The sequence below is a fragment of the Pavona decussata genome, unplaced genomic scaffold (genome assembly GCF_977016875.1).
Source record: "Pavona decussata unplaced genomic scaffold, jaPavDecu1.1 SCAFFOLD_179, whole genome shotgun sequence".
Taxonomy (NCBI): domain Eukaryota; kingdom Metazoa; phylum Cnidaria; class Anthozoa; order Scleractinia; family Agariciidae; genus Pavona; species Pavona decussata.
In genome coordinates this window covers 1,185,869-1,199,324 of record NW_028145589.1, presented here as the reverse complement: position 1 = coordinate 1,199,324, position 13,456 = coordinate 1,185,869, and the positions used below count along the sequence as shown (strand labels likewise).

General features: G+C 40.5%; 1 protein-coding gene across 1 annotated transcript in view; it reads right to left on the bottom strand.

The window, feature by feature from the left end:
* LOC146463350 (TPR and ankyrin repeat-containing protein 1-like) overlaps positions 1-13,456 on the bottom strand; it is a 31,281-nt gene that overhangs the window by 14,665 nt on the left and 3,160 nt on the right. The window contains exons 2-14 of the mRNA XM_085084599.1: positions 13,051-13,331; positions 12,222-12,446; positions 11,730-11,969; positions 10,733-10,975; positions 10,067-10,232; positions 7,383-7,777; positions 6,317-6,538; positions 5,770-6,003; positions 3,785-3,935; positions 3,151-3,536; positions 1,991-2,224; positions 1,639-1,869; positions 1,003-1,153 (exon numbers count right to left, since the gene is read on the bottom strand). Of these exons, the coding sequence (XP_084940725.1) occupies positions 1,003-1,153; positions 1,639-1,869; positions 1,991-2,224; positions 3,151-3,536; positions 3,785-3,935; positions 5,770-6,003; positions 6,317-6,538; positions 7,383-7,777; positions 10,067-10,232; positions 10,733-10,975; positions 11,730-11,969; positions 12,222-12,446; positions 13,051-13,320 (3,148 nt within the window). The 5' untranslated portion in view covers positions 13,321-13,331. The remainder of the gene's footprint in view (positions 1-1,002; positions 1,154-1,638; positions 1,870-1,990; positions 2,225-3,150; positions 3,537-3,784; positions 3,936-5,769; positions 6,004-6,316; positions 6,539-7,382; positions 7,778-10,066; positions 10,233-10,732; positions 10,976-11,729; positions 11,970-12,221; positions 12,447-13,050; positions 13,332-13,456) is intronic.

Sequence of the window (13,456 nt, the reverse complement as noted above, 5' to 3'; positions counted from 1 at the left end):
TACAATGCGAGCTTTTTTTGGACCAGTGCAGAAGAAGTTAAGTTAGAGGTAGGCACGGGAGTTACGACTTTTTTGTGGTACATGTTAGGTGGCTTGCTAACTCAATACAACACCAAAAATACCCGAGAAGTCCCTGTGATATACTATACCCATGAAAAGCTATTCATGATTATTATGATATTTAAAATTCTCCTAACGTTAACGAATAATACATTCGAGAAAAACGTGGACTTAACTAACGGAAGATCTGAATGAATTGATGGCAAACTGATTTGTGGATTTTGCGCGTAAGTACAATTTGTTTAAAATGTAAGAGATGTCCAATTAAATGGGTATATATGATGAGGGTCCAGCACACAAGAACAAAATCTATCTGTAGTGCATTGTGCTGCAATGAACCGCACTGTCTGCAATGCCTTGTTGTATTGTACTATACTGCACTGAATTGTACTGTACTGTACTGCCCTCCACTACATTATATTGTACTGCGCTGCAGTCAGTCTGCACTGCCTTGTTGTACTGAACTTTACTGCACTGAATAGTAATGTAGTGCAATTCACTGTACTGCCCTATACGGCACTACTGCACTGCCCCATGTGTGCACTGTGTTGTACTGCATTGCCATATTTTTTTAACCAAATCTTACGATCGTCCCAGCAGTAAGGTAGTCCAGAGTCCATAAGTAATGGCGTAAAATTGAACTTCCTACAAGTGGTCAGTCTCACGACACCAAGCAAAAATGCCCTCTTTAAGTGTATTGGGTAAATATGAAATAGGAAGGGGGTAGGATGCGACAGACCTTTCGTCTAAGTCTATTGTTTCGGCCTTTTAGACGAATTGCAAGAGGTTAGATAGCAAGAAATAGCTGTAATAGGTAACGTGTAAAATGGATATCCAAGTTTGTACCAAATTTCCCGTGTTGGAGGTTCTTTTGGTTCCAACCTGGTCAAATATAACAGTACGTCCTACGAAAGGAGAGTTAACTGTTTTTTATCGCCCTACCTTCAACTGTAACAGCAACGTCGAGTGCATCTCTCAAAAGATCTCCCATGAGGTTTTCATCGATTGTTCTTTTAAGGCACTCATTTATCGCTTGCATCGCCTCCCGTTTCCTTTCAAGAGCTCGAAAACAACGAACTTGATTCAGATGCCCCTGGGAAGGATTGTTAGTAAGGCAGAGATAAGTACAGGTTAAGTACAGGTCTACTAATTTCTTCTTCTGGGGAAAGTTGGCGCTGAACGAAAAAGGTTTGTGGAATAAAATAATCTTTAACTGAATTTAAACCCCAGACAACAGCCTTACGTGAACTGTAAACAATTTGCAGATGATTAGAGGCAACAACTGTCAAGCCATGTTTAGCAGTGGCCAAGGTAACACCAGTGTGGCCAAAATGCCTTGAAAACTGGGTTACAGGAAAGACAATTAAATAAGTGGAATATCACATATAAGATACTTGAAATATGGGCGAACGTCAAAATTTAGAAGTGTCGGATGGCAGGGGTGGCATCCCCTAATTCAGAGGTAAGTAAGGCAGTCTAGAGACACACGTGTCAGGGTTAGGCTAGTCTTCTGAACGCTTCATAATTAGTCACACAAAGATACACAGTATACTACTGTTTACCTATATCTGTGATTACCTCAAGCATTTCTGGAGCCATCAGCGAAGCTCTTTTTGCATCTTCTAAACCATTTGTGTAATCACCTAACTTCTGTTCAGCCTGTGAACGCCGGCATAACAGATGCGAAAAGGTGAGCTTGGATTCAGATGGAGTGTATTTCAAAGCCAGATTGACATACTCGATACAGGTGCGGTAGTTACCTAACTCGAAGACTTTGGATGCACGAACTTGCCAACCCTTGGCTTCTTCCTTTTGGAAAAGTTTAAGAAGAGTCTTGTTAGAATGAACTGTGATAACAAGTAATGCTAGTCATGATATATAACTATTTCTCTCTCAACAAAAACAGTGTTCCCAATACTTTATCAAGTACCTCTGATTTCATTGGCCGCCGTTTAAAACATTCCTTTCCAGCGTCGATAGCTTTTTCGTGTTCGTCAAGCTTGAAGTGTGCTTCTGCCAGTACATGGTATGCCTGTGTTAAAATTGACGGATCTGTGCTGGAATCGGAGAGGTAGATGCACATGTTTAGGAGCATTACTGCTTTCTTGTTGTCATTGTTGTCAAGTGCTTTACGACCAAGCTGAAACCACTGCTTCGGTTGACCCTGTGGAGTTCCAAAGATGCCAGATCACCCTTAACTCATGACAAATTCCTAAAGCCTATCTCTCTTCACTTTTTCAAAACTAATTGAAAACAACAAATCATCACCACAATAAACGTTTGCTTCCAGTTTATGCTTATACATAATATTATTCCTACCAATCAACGCCTTTGGCAAATGAACATAAAGACTTCACCACAATGTGACTTCCTGACTGACACTACCATCCACAAGTTTTACGAGTGCCCTGCCCTGTTGTCAAACTTTTCTGGAAGGATGTCTTAAGCGTTCTGATGACATAAATCCCAGTGCAACTGAATATTTGTTCTGTTACAAACCAGAATCCACCTGTTTTCACGCTTTCAATCATTACCTGCTAATTGCCCGGTATTATATCTGCCTAGCTAGATACAAGTCCAAGACCCCAAAACTAGAGATTTTCATCGTTCTCCTTGAAACTAAAATTCAGTGTGAAAGAAAAATTGCAATAAAAAACCGCAACTATACTAGAAATAGGAACAAGGGGACTTCTCTGTGCAATCCTGATACGCTTTGTGACTTTTTAACTAAATTTAATCTCGCGTATGTGTGCTTCCTTTGTTTTCTTTTACACGCCTTTTGTTTGTTCTTGTTTTGTATCACTTTATTGTATGTAAAGGTTTGTATTACACTGTAAGAAATGAAATGTTAAAAATAAAAAAAAAATTAAAAAAAAGGTTGCCGTATTTATGTCAACTTTTCTAAGGAGAGTATTGACATTTGTCGCGAAATTATAATGATGAAAAGCAACAACAAATCGCAAGTGCTCCAATTTTACTGACAGCAAGGTGGACGACGTAGATGAAATCACTTTCCTAGCCGTTTCTATAAGAATGTAAGAGATTACTGAAAAATCGGGTCATCATAAAGTAAGAATTTTACTGTCGTACCTCTCGATTTATAAATATCCCTTGACCAACGATGCAAGATGGATCAGCGTTGTTCCTTAACAAAGTCACGGCTAAAGGAAACTTCATCATCTCCATGGCAACCAACAGAGGACGTCTTATACATCCTCGTAATCCATTCGACGAGGCACCACGCTCAAGGAGAATTGTAACCAGCTTGTGCAGATCTTTAATGTCTGACCCAATGAGGATGTCTAGAGGCACGCATGACGCGTCACATTGGAAAGCTACTCCCCTAGATGTCCTATTTCCTACTGTACCAAGGTACAGAAATTTTAGTTTCTTCCATTCGTTCTTCTCGCACGCTTCTTGCACCAAAAATGAAAGTACTTGAGGCGAGAATTTGCAGGTTATCTGGGACTCTCCACCTATAAACAAATTCAGTACAAGTTGATAGTCACGAAGGGTTAAGGCTATGAAGATATTTACGCTTTAAAAAAAAACTGGACCATTGGACAATGCAATTCTAGAGTTGTGATTGGCTTAGCTGCCATAGGATATGCCGCTATAATAGCATTTCTGAGAAATAGCGGCCTGCCGTTCTGTGCAGTCGATTTGCCACGTTCAAAGTTTGAGTCAGTATCTTATTTGGAGCAGGTCGGAAACATTTACCAACCTTCTATGTCCATTGCGGCTGAAATCACTTCACTGGCGGTTGCATTCCTTTCCTTGTCACTCGAAGCGCAGGTATGGGCGTTACAAAACGATTTAAGAGCTTCTTCGTATCGTTTTAAGTGAATCATGCAGGTTCCGTGACGTGAATGCCCCTTAGGAAAGTAAGGAAGTGAACAAACAAAGAAATTAACCAGAAAAGAAATAAATAGCAATAATTTCTTTGTACCTTTCAGTTTTACTGTGGGACGCAGTAGTGTTTTCCAAATTGATGCCTTCAAACCTATTAATATGGGCACGTGAACTTCGATTTATACTGGGAGACAAAGAGGGTGATACGAATGTTTTCCAGCAAAACTCATACAGAGAAAAAAATGAATACCGGTAACTTCATGAAAAATTTTGCGGGTATTAGCGTATATTGTTATGAAGAGCTTCAAGAAGATTGGACAGGGATAAGGCAAGTTGTTGTGACCAACTCTTCTTCACACGATGGTTTTGCACTAAGTGATGTGCGATGTTACAGGGGTTAAATTCATTGGAAAATATTGGCGTTATCAATTGTGTTTCTCGCAGACAACGTGACAGCAGCGAAACCGATTAAAAACTGCATAGGCAAACATTTTAACTAAATTTCTGAGTCCGGTTGCATAAAGCATCGTTAAAAGATAAGTGGACGTTTTCAGCAACCATCCTCTGTGTTTCGGACGATTTTTCTGAGCGCTATGTTATATGACTTGGTTGAAGGTGATTTACAAGAGGATAAGGAACACATCATAAGGTCATTCAGACTTCAGGGAACGACTGCAGAAAACTCGCACTTATACCCCTGGGAATACTCCTGGGCCCTGATTCACGAAGCCCTCCCAAGTTAAGATGTATTGATCCCAAACCACTGAATGAGGCCTTACACAGGAATCACTACCCTTTGCCCACAATAGATGACGTGCTCCCGCTGCTATCCAAGGCACGTGTGTTTACTGTGCTTGATGCTAAAAACGGGTTCTGGCACATAGAACTAGATGAGCCAAGCAGTTATGTAACTACCTTTGGAACATCATGGGGTAGATACCGGTGGCTTCGAATGCCATTTAGACTTTCTCCTGCTCCGGAGGAGTTCAAGAGGAGAATTGATATCGCTCTTGAAGGTCTACCCGGCCAGAAGGCCATTACTGATGACATACTGGTGTTTAGATCGGGAGACACAGACGAAGAAGCTTTTAAAGATCATAATCATCACCTGAAGGGGGTGTTCAACCGGTGCCAGCAGAAGGGTATTAAACTGAATGATGAAAAGATGCAGTTCAGACAAAAGCAAGTGACGTACATGGGTCATGTGATATCATCAGAGGGCCTTGGTGTGGATCCAGACAAACTGTGGAAGTGGCAGAATTTTTAGGAAACCTGCTTATCTGAAAGACTTCTGTGTCTAATGTGACTTCACAGAGGCCATTGAACAGCGAACATTATAGCTAGTTTCTGTACCATTGCCAAGTTTCCTTTTTGGCTTGTTTGTTACACAACAGTGAACACTGAACTTCAAAGTTAGTTCCAATACCATTGCTAAAGCTTCCTTTGGCTTTTGGTTTTTTGTTGTTGTTGTTGTTTGTTTTGTTTCTTTTTATTTCTTTTAAGCGAAGGGAGATGTAACGATATTGTCACGCGTATCACACGTAACACATCAAGTTTCGACTTGCGTAGTATGTAAAGTTATGCCTACATCCCGGATGTGCTCGCATGTGCTCGCTAATCTTGTAATGGCTGACATGTATTAAACCGGCGGTTCGTCTCCATAATCTCGTCTGTAGTTGACTTCACTTAACGTTATAATAACAGTATGCTATTATTAGTCCAACAATTCTCAGGATACATCTTAACTTGGGAGGGCTTCGTGAATCTGTCCCAAGGGTATTTTCGGCGGTAACAACCCCTCATAGTAGACACACGATCTATAAAACTGTTTGGAGACAAACTAAAATGACGACTTACCCGGAACCACTTCGGCTTAATTTTGATGCACTTTTCTGCATCTGCTACAGCCTTGTTGAACTTTTCCAAGTTAATGAACGCCAAACAGCGGTTACTGAGAAGAGCTGTCATCATTTCAGAGTTTGATGATGGTGTAAGCTCCATGGCGAGACTATAGTACTCAGCCATTAAATCGTATCTGTTCTCCTTGTGTAGATCGTTGCCCCAGTTCTTCCACTTTGTAGCTTGTTTGATCTATAGGAAGATAACACTTCATGTAATCATGTTATTTTTCTACGCGTACAAAAGCAAGACGGCGAATGATAATTACGCATAAAGCGGGAAGTCGGGTCGACTGTTTTCACTACAGTGCGGAGATTTAAGTAAACTCCTTCCGTCTTTGTGCTTGTTTTATACACATTTTGCCAGTTTTATATGTAAACTCGATACAAACTCTTCTAGAGGAGCTTTTTAGAATTTAGTGATGTACGTTAATTATGTGTACTACGCTAATTATGTACCTTAAGTTAATTATATGTGCCCAAGGGCTTGAACATTTGCAACTTACATCTTTCTCAACTCCCCAGTATGTGGCTTTTAACTTCTGACCTGTCACCAGGCATTCATTGAAGGATTTTTCTTTGAAATATAACTCACACACATGCTGAAGCGTTTTGCGTTGTTCATCGACTGTGCTTTCATCGTGCTTCAAAGAGAGTTCTAACAGATCGATTGCCTTTCTGTTTTCTCCTTTGCGCAAAGCTTCTTGTCCTTCCACTTTGAAAGATCTCTGGAGGAGGTAGAAATAAAATGAAGACCAGCTAATAAGCAGGCTGCCTGTTTAACCACAAATAGCTTCTGGTGATGGAAGGTTTGTTTTGATACCAGGGGCCAATTTAATAAGGCGTCTTAAACGACTTGTGGCAAACAATGTGGGTCCTCAGTTGTTATTACACACTCATACAGAAAACAAGACATATAAACATTTGTGGAAGTCTTTAACGTAATGAACTTGTTTTTGAACTCTTTACTGAGTTCCCTTTCGCGTGCGCAAGTAAAAGCAAGACCCAATTCGTAAACTACAAGTGTAAACATTTTATTAATTTGGCCCCAGGGGTCCGTTTCATAAAACTTCCGTTGATCTTAGGATAAAAGTTCAAGGCTCACACAATAGACCACCAACTCATTAAATGTACGTTTTTCGTCCAAACATTTTTTACCTGGTAAGTTAATTTTAAATACATAAACATTTGCATACCCTTAGGTAATTATCATGTCTTGTATACTAATACAATCATTAACTGTTAAATTCATGAACCCCGAAATTAAGCATTGGTCGTATTACGCATGCAGGATTCGATTCGAATCACTGATCCTGCACGTAATTCTTGTGGGTGTTTGTTGTCCACCCTTACATGGAACATGACTTTCACTAGCTCATTGATGAAGTTTGTAGTTATCAGAACAATCTCGTCCTAAGGGTCTTCGCGATATTCAACATGGTGGACGGCGGCGAAGACCCTAGGACGAGGTTGTTGTCCGAGACGAAACCGGTCGGAGAATACAACTTGCGTCAACAAGGTTTGGTTGCTATCAGTGCCAAACTAAACAAACTTGCCGCATGGTCTCCTTACCCTGGCAGGTTTAGTTGTACTGGTCTTAAAACCAGATCCTGAAATGTTGCTTCGGTCCATCAGAAGATTCGCTACTTCAAATTTTCCCAACTCAATGGCAACATCAACGGGGTCTTTGCTTGCTTTTGGAGGTTTAACAATCGCTTTGTGATCCAGTAGGATGCTTATGAACGTCTTCAGATCTGGGAAACCACAGCGAATGATTTCGTCTAACGGGACACTACTCGCGTCGCATCCTGTTCCCAGACCACCTGATCCTTTCTGAAAGCGTCCCTCTCCCCCGCCACCCATGAAGAGAAGATGAAGTCGAGGCCAGTCTTTTTCAGTCACAGTCTTATTAATTACCTTTTGAGTTAAATTTGGAGGAAGGCTGAATGTGATACCACATGTTCCATCTAATGAAATACAAGGGACATAGAAGATGTAAGGCATCTAGCTTCGATCAAATTAAAATAAAAACCAAACATGCAGCGTGTTGGGTGGAGCAAACTTTACTTTACATCTTGAATTGACCATGAAGAGACACTTATAACAGTCAGTAAGGAAATCATTCTGTCGGCAAGTGAGTCAGTCAATCAGTTATCAGTTAGTCAGTCAGTTATCAGTCAATCATTCATTCGTTCATTCATTCATTCATTCATTCATTCATTCATTCATTCATTCATTCATTCATTCATTCATTCATTCATTCATTCATTCAGTCAGTCAGTCAGTCAGTCAGTCAGTCAACAAGTAAGCCATTCAGTCATCGGTCAGTCTGTCAGTCAGTCAGTCAGTCAGTCAGTTAGCTGTCAGTCAGTCAGTCTGTCAGTCAGTCAGCAGTCAGTCAGTCATTCAGTCAGTTAGTTAGTTAATAGGTCAGTCAATCAGTCAGTCATCAGTCATCAGCCAGTCAGCCAGTCAGCCAGTCAGTCAATCAGTCAATAGTCAGTCAGTAATTCAGTCAGTCATCTGTCAGCCGCCAGTCAGTCAGTTAGTAAATAAGTCAGTCAATCAGTCAGGCAGTCAAATCAGTTATGTATTCAGTCAATCAGTTAGTCAGTCAGTTCGGTCAGTCAGTCAGCCAGTCAATCAATCAATCATTCAGTCAGTCAGTCGGTCAATCACTCAATAATCAGTCAGTAAGTCATTTAATCAGTCAATCTGTAAGTCAGTCAGTCAGTCAAAAGTCATTCAGTCATCAGTCAGTCAGTCAGTCAGTCAGTCAGGCAGTCAAATCAGTTAGTCAGTCAGTTCAGTCACTCAAACAATCAGTCAGTCAGGCAGTCAAATCAGTCAGTTACTCACTCAATCAGTTAATCAGTCAGTTCAGTCAGTCAGTCAGTCCGTCAACCAGTCAATCAATCGTTCAGTCAGTCGGTCAATCACTCACTAATCAGTCAGTCGGTCATTTAATCAGTCAAACTGTCAGTCAGTCACTCATTCATAAGTCAGTCAATCATTCAGTCAGTCAGTCAGTCATTTAATCAGTCAAACTGTCAGTCAGTCACTCATTCATAAGTCAGTCAGTCATTCAGTCAGTCAGGCAGTCAAAAGTCAGTCAACAGTCAATTAGTCAGTCAGTCAATCAATCACTCAATAATCAGTCAGTCATTTAATCAGTCACAAGTCAGTCAATCATTTAGTCAGTCAATCAGTCAGTTACTCAGTCAATGAGTAAGTCAGTCAGTTCGGTCTACCAGTCAGTCAGTCCGTCAGCCAGCCAATCAATCGTTCAGTCAGTTGGTCAATCACTCACTAATCAGTCAGTCAGTCATTTAATCAGTCAGTCTGTCATAAGTCAGTCAGTCATCAGTCAGTCAGTCAGTCATTTAGCCAGTCAGTCAGTCAGTTAGTCAAAAGTCAGTCAATAGTCAATTAGTCAGTCAGTCAGTCAGTCAGTTTGGCAGTCAGGCAGTAAAATCAGTTAGTTAGTCAGTCAGTAAAGTCTGTCGGTTAAGTCAGTCAGTCAGTCAGTCAATCATTCAGCCAGTCGGTCAATCACTCAATAATCAGTCAGTCAATCAGTCGTGATCAGTCAGTCAGTCAGTCAGTCAGTTAATCAGTGAATCTGTCAGTCAGTCAGTCAGTCAGTCAGTCAGTCAGTCATCAGTTAGTCAGTCAGTTGTTAATCAGTTAGTCAGTGAATCAGTCAGTCACTCACTCACTCAATCAATCATTCAATCAATACCAACCCTTCAGCCACTCAATCAATCAGGTCAGTCAGCCAGTCAGTCAGGTAACAGTCAATCAGTCAGTCAACAAATCAGCAAGTCAGCAAAAACCATTTCGCTTGTAAGTTACTCAGTCCGTCGGACAAGCAGGCAATCAACATGTCAATAAACCGTCATACGCCAAACTATCGACAGATGCAGTTGAAGTTATTTGGTGTACAATTAATTCACACTTTAAACTTTATTCAACCGTGATCGGCCATCCCATAACTAATTCTTTCTGTAGCTACCATTTTAATGTTGATTGTAAAAAAAGGCCAGCCTAGAAGAAAACAATAAGCGCCGAGGGGATTTTCACGCAGACTGGGTTTTAGAAAAACCCAAACTTAAAGTTTCGTAAAAATGCGAATCACAGCGTTTTCTAGAATCCTTTGCCATCTCAACTCCAACGACTAATTTACGTGGCGTGGTTCTCGCTACCTTCACAAAGCACCCAAAATTGAAAGCGAAATTCTTGTTACTGAGTAGTACCTGGAAGTTTTAGTGCCGTGGACAGAAGTTGAATCAGGGTATCCACTCTATCGTTTTCTGAACTTGTTGAGTCACCAAGCAACAACTGAAGGGATTTTGAAAACGCCTTCATCGCTTCGCTGTGTTTTTTGAGTGCAAAGAAACAAGAGCCCAGACGATACTGCGCCTAAAAAAATGAATAAAACGCAATAAATAAGGATTCCTATTTAGAAATGCACGAGGATAAGTATTCTCAACGAAAAGAACTGAAGTGAGTGGAATCTACTTAGACTTTAATTTCAGTTCTAATTATATCACTTCAACTGAACCCTGTAAATTATCTATGACATACAACAAGGTACATACAACAAGATTCTATAACTATACAGTTTCATCACGGATTCCGTGGTTAGCCGTGGGTGTTTTTCTCAAGACATCGACAAACCACTGGACCTGTAGGCTCTTTTTAATTTCCCTGACAAAAATACAGGCCTTAGCCTCCTTGAACTAAAGCACCGTTAGTGCCTACCGCTTTTCTGACTTGTGTTCACACCTGTACCTGCAAACGTACAGTGTTAGTGTAAACGGAGAGTTGAATTGAGACACGTAAGTATCTTAGAAGACACCAACAATCACAGTAAGCTACAAAACTCTCTTGTGTTCTTTGTGTTTGGTTAGTAAACTTACCTTTGACCAACTGGGTTTAAAAAGTACACTCTGTTGTGCGTCGTTCATAGCATATTCAGCTTTTCCCTGTTTTTTATACATCAATGATCGATTAGAAAGAATTGTTCCTTTAAGGTCCTTCTCTTGCGGAGGCATAAAGTTCAATGCGAGGGAGTAACATGCGATCGCCAGGTCCACTGAATCTGCTCTCCTTGCTTCTTTCGAAACACTATTTCCTCGTTCCTTCCACCTGTCTGCTTCCTCCTGTGTCAGATTACGTTGAAAGAGTCTTACCAACTTTCATAAGGAAGCAATTTTCTAGATAAAAACCTTAAGGTGTACGTTTGACGCAGTTATGAAAGCTTAAGAGCTCGCCCCTTTCTAATGTAACCAGGGATCAATGTTTGCCAGGTGATTCCTATTAATTTACTCTATAATACGGTCAAATCTCAGTTCACTTTTGTCAGTTTTAGAAACGCAAACATTCATTTCCATTAGTAATGTTATTCATATATAGTAAACATCCCCATGATGATGGTGCTGACGATAAAGAATGTTAATGTTCTTAACGTTATTTAAAAATAAGGAGATTAGTAAGTTGGTCTGCGGGTTAGGGTCCTTTTAAACCGGACCTGTACATTTACTAGGATTTTTTTGGTGCAATTGCAACGTGTGCCACATGTGCCATTGAAACAAAAACACTTCTCCACTTCAATGAGGCGAATTCTATAATGGCCAACTCACGGACTCAAATACAAGGCTCAACTTCTTTTGGAAGGTCAGTTACTCAAGGTAATCTTTTGGTTTTTAATTACACTGGTTACCACGAAGAACATGAAAACAGACTGTCATGGCTCGTTGACAACTTGACTCTGCTTACATTCGACTTGTTCAATGGATTTGATTTGTAACTTAATTCTACTTACCTTCGACTTGTACAATGGATTAGATTTTTTACTTAATTCTGCTTACATTCGACTTGTTCAATGGATTTGATTTGTAACTTAATTCTGCTTACCTTCGACTTGTACAATGGATTGGATTTGTAGCTTTCTTCTCCAAGTTCAACTGCCTTCTTATATTGCTTCATTACAAAGTAGACAGTCGCTTGACGGCTCTGGACAGATTGTTTGAACTTCGACCTGGAACCGTCTTCGGGATGAAACAGGAGGGCAAGGCTGAAGTCCTTCAGTGATCGTTCGTAGTTTTCATTCTTGTAATTTGCAATAGCAGCCTGTTTCGTTTGATGAGCAACGGACTAAGAAGAAAACAAAATATGAGAGCAACATTTTTGGGGGTCATTCCCATGGCTGCTAGATAAAGATGGCAGATTCCAAGTTTACTGAGAAGCTTGTTATCCTTAACTGGAAGATCCCTTCTTTTTTCACCAAGACTGGTTCACAGAACATGAATGAAAAAATTATTAACCAATTATTAAAGAATATTCTAGCAACAAGAATGCTCATTTCTTGCCTGCGTATTTCAAAAAACGAGAGCTATCTTTTCTTACTTTTGCTAAATCTCTATCCAGTCTCTTAACTTCATTGATGTCATTCCTCGCCTCAGTCCTTCTCCCCAGTCCATATCGTGCAAAAGCTCTACACGCATGCGCCTGTGCTCTAACACTGGGTGAAGTTTGGAAGTAAAGAGCAAAATGTGCACACTGTTCAGCCCATAGGAATTCGTTATTCTGCAGAAGCATTTGACCATAGTGTGACCACTTGAATGACTCGTCCTGAAACAAAGAAAGAGGGCAATGGAAAAAGAGAAAGCAAGCATGGAAATGGAAGCTATTAGTCATCTCTTTGGAGAGCACTTTTTGGTCAAACGATTAACAAATTACATGATGAAGTTCTTTGTCAGATTCCCAGACAAAACTCAAAACGTAGTAGAGGAACGTCGCCTGGAGCTTAGTTTTTGTAGCCTGAGTAAACAGAAGTTTCTCGTGGTGCTGCCACAGCTGGTTGAGGACCACTTATTTAGTTCTTTTCATCCGCCCCATGTACTTTCTTTAATCGTTGTTTCGTAAACTGTTCCATTTGCCTTGCAAGTTGATTAGAAGAGTCAAAAAAGCGTCCTTGGGGTCGAGCTTTAACCCTTATTCGGAATAAATAAGGAGCCTTTTTAAAAGTCAATTGATTTAAAGGGTACCATGCACTCAAATTAGCTGACCAGAGGATGCAGCGAAAACAATAAAATTGAACAAAAATTCCATAAGCATTCAGTATATGCAACACGATAACATATACGAAACTTCAAGAGGACAAAACATGGGCCTGATTTGCTTATCATAAATGAACACAGCGCCTACACATTTAAACAATATCAAGGATAATTACCTCTGCGAAAAACCCATCGTTTGGTAATCCATATTTTATAGCTTCTCCCATATTATGCAGTGCTTCCTGGATATTACCTAACCGCCAAAAGCATTCTGCTCGATCCATAAGAAACGGAGCAGCGTAGTGTGGAGGGCAATTGAGTGATTGCAGCTGATGGAGACCCATAGATAGCAAACGGAGCGCTTCGGGATGGTTGCCCAGCTGCATGGCCTTCTTACCCATCATGCCAAACTGGCTGGCACTCTCTAAAGGGTTTACTCTCTCCATTGGACAAGCGCCTGTGATTAAATGAATCGAATAATGTCACGACGCTTTTGGAGGTCTCGTCTTCGGAGAGGGGGACCGAGGGTATTTCATGGAATTGAAGTACACATCTTTCCGTCATAAAAAAGGAAGCCCTACA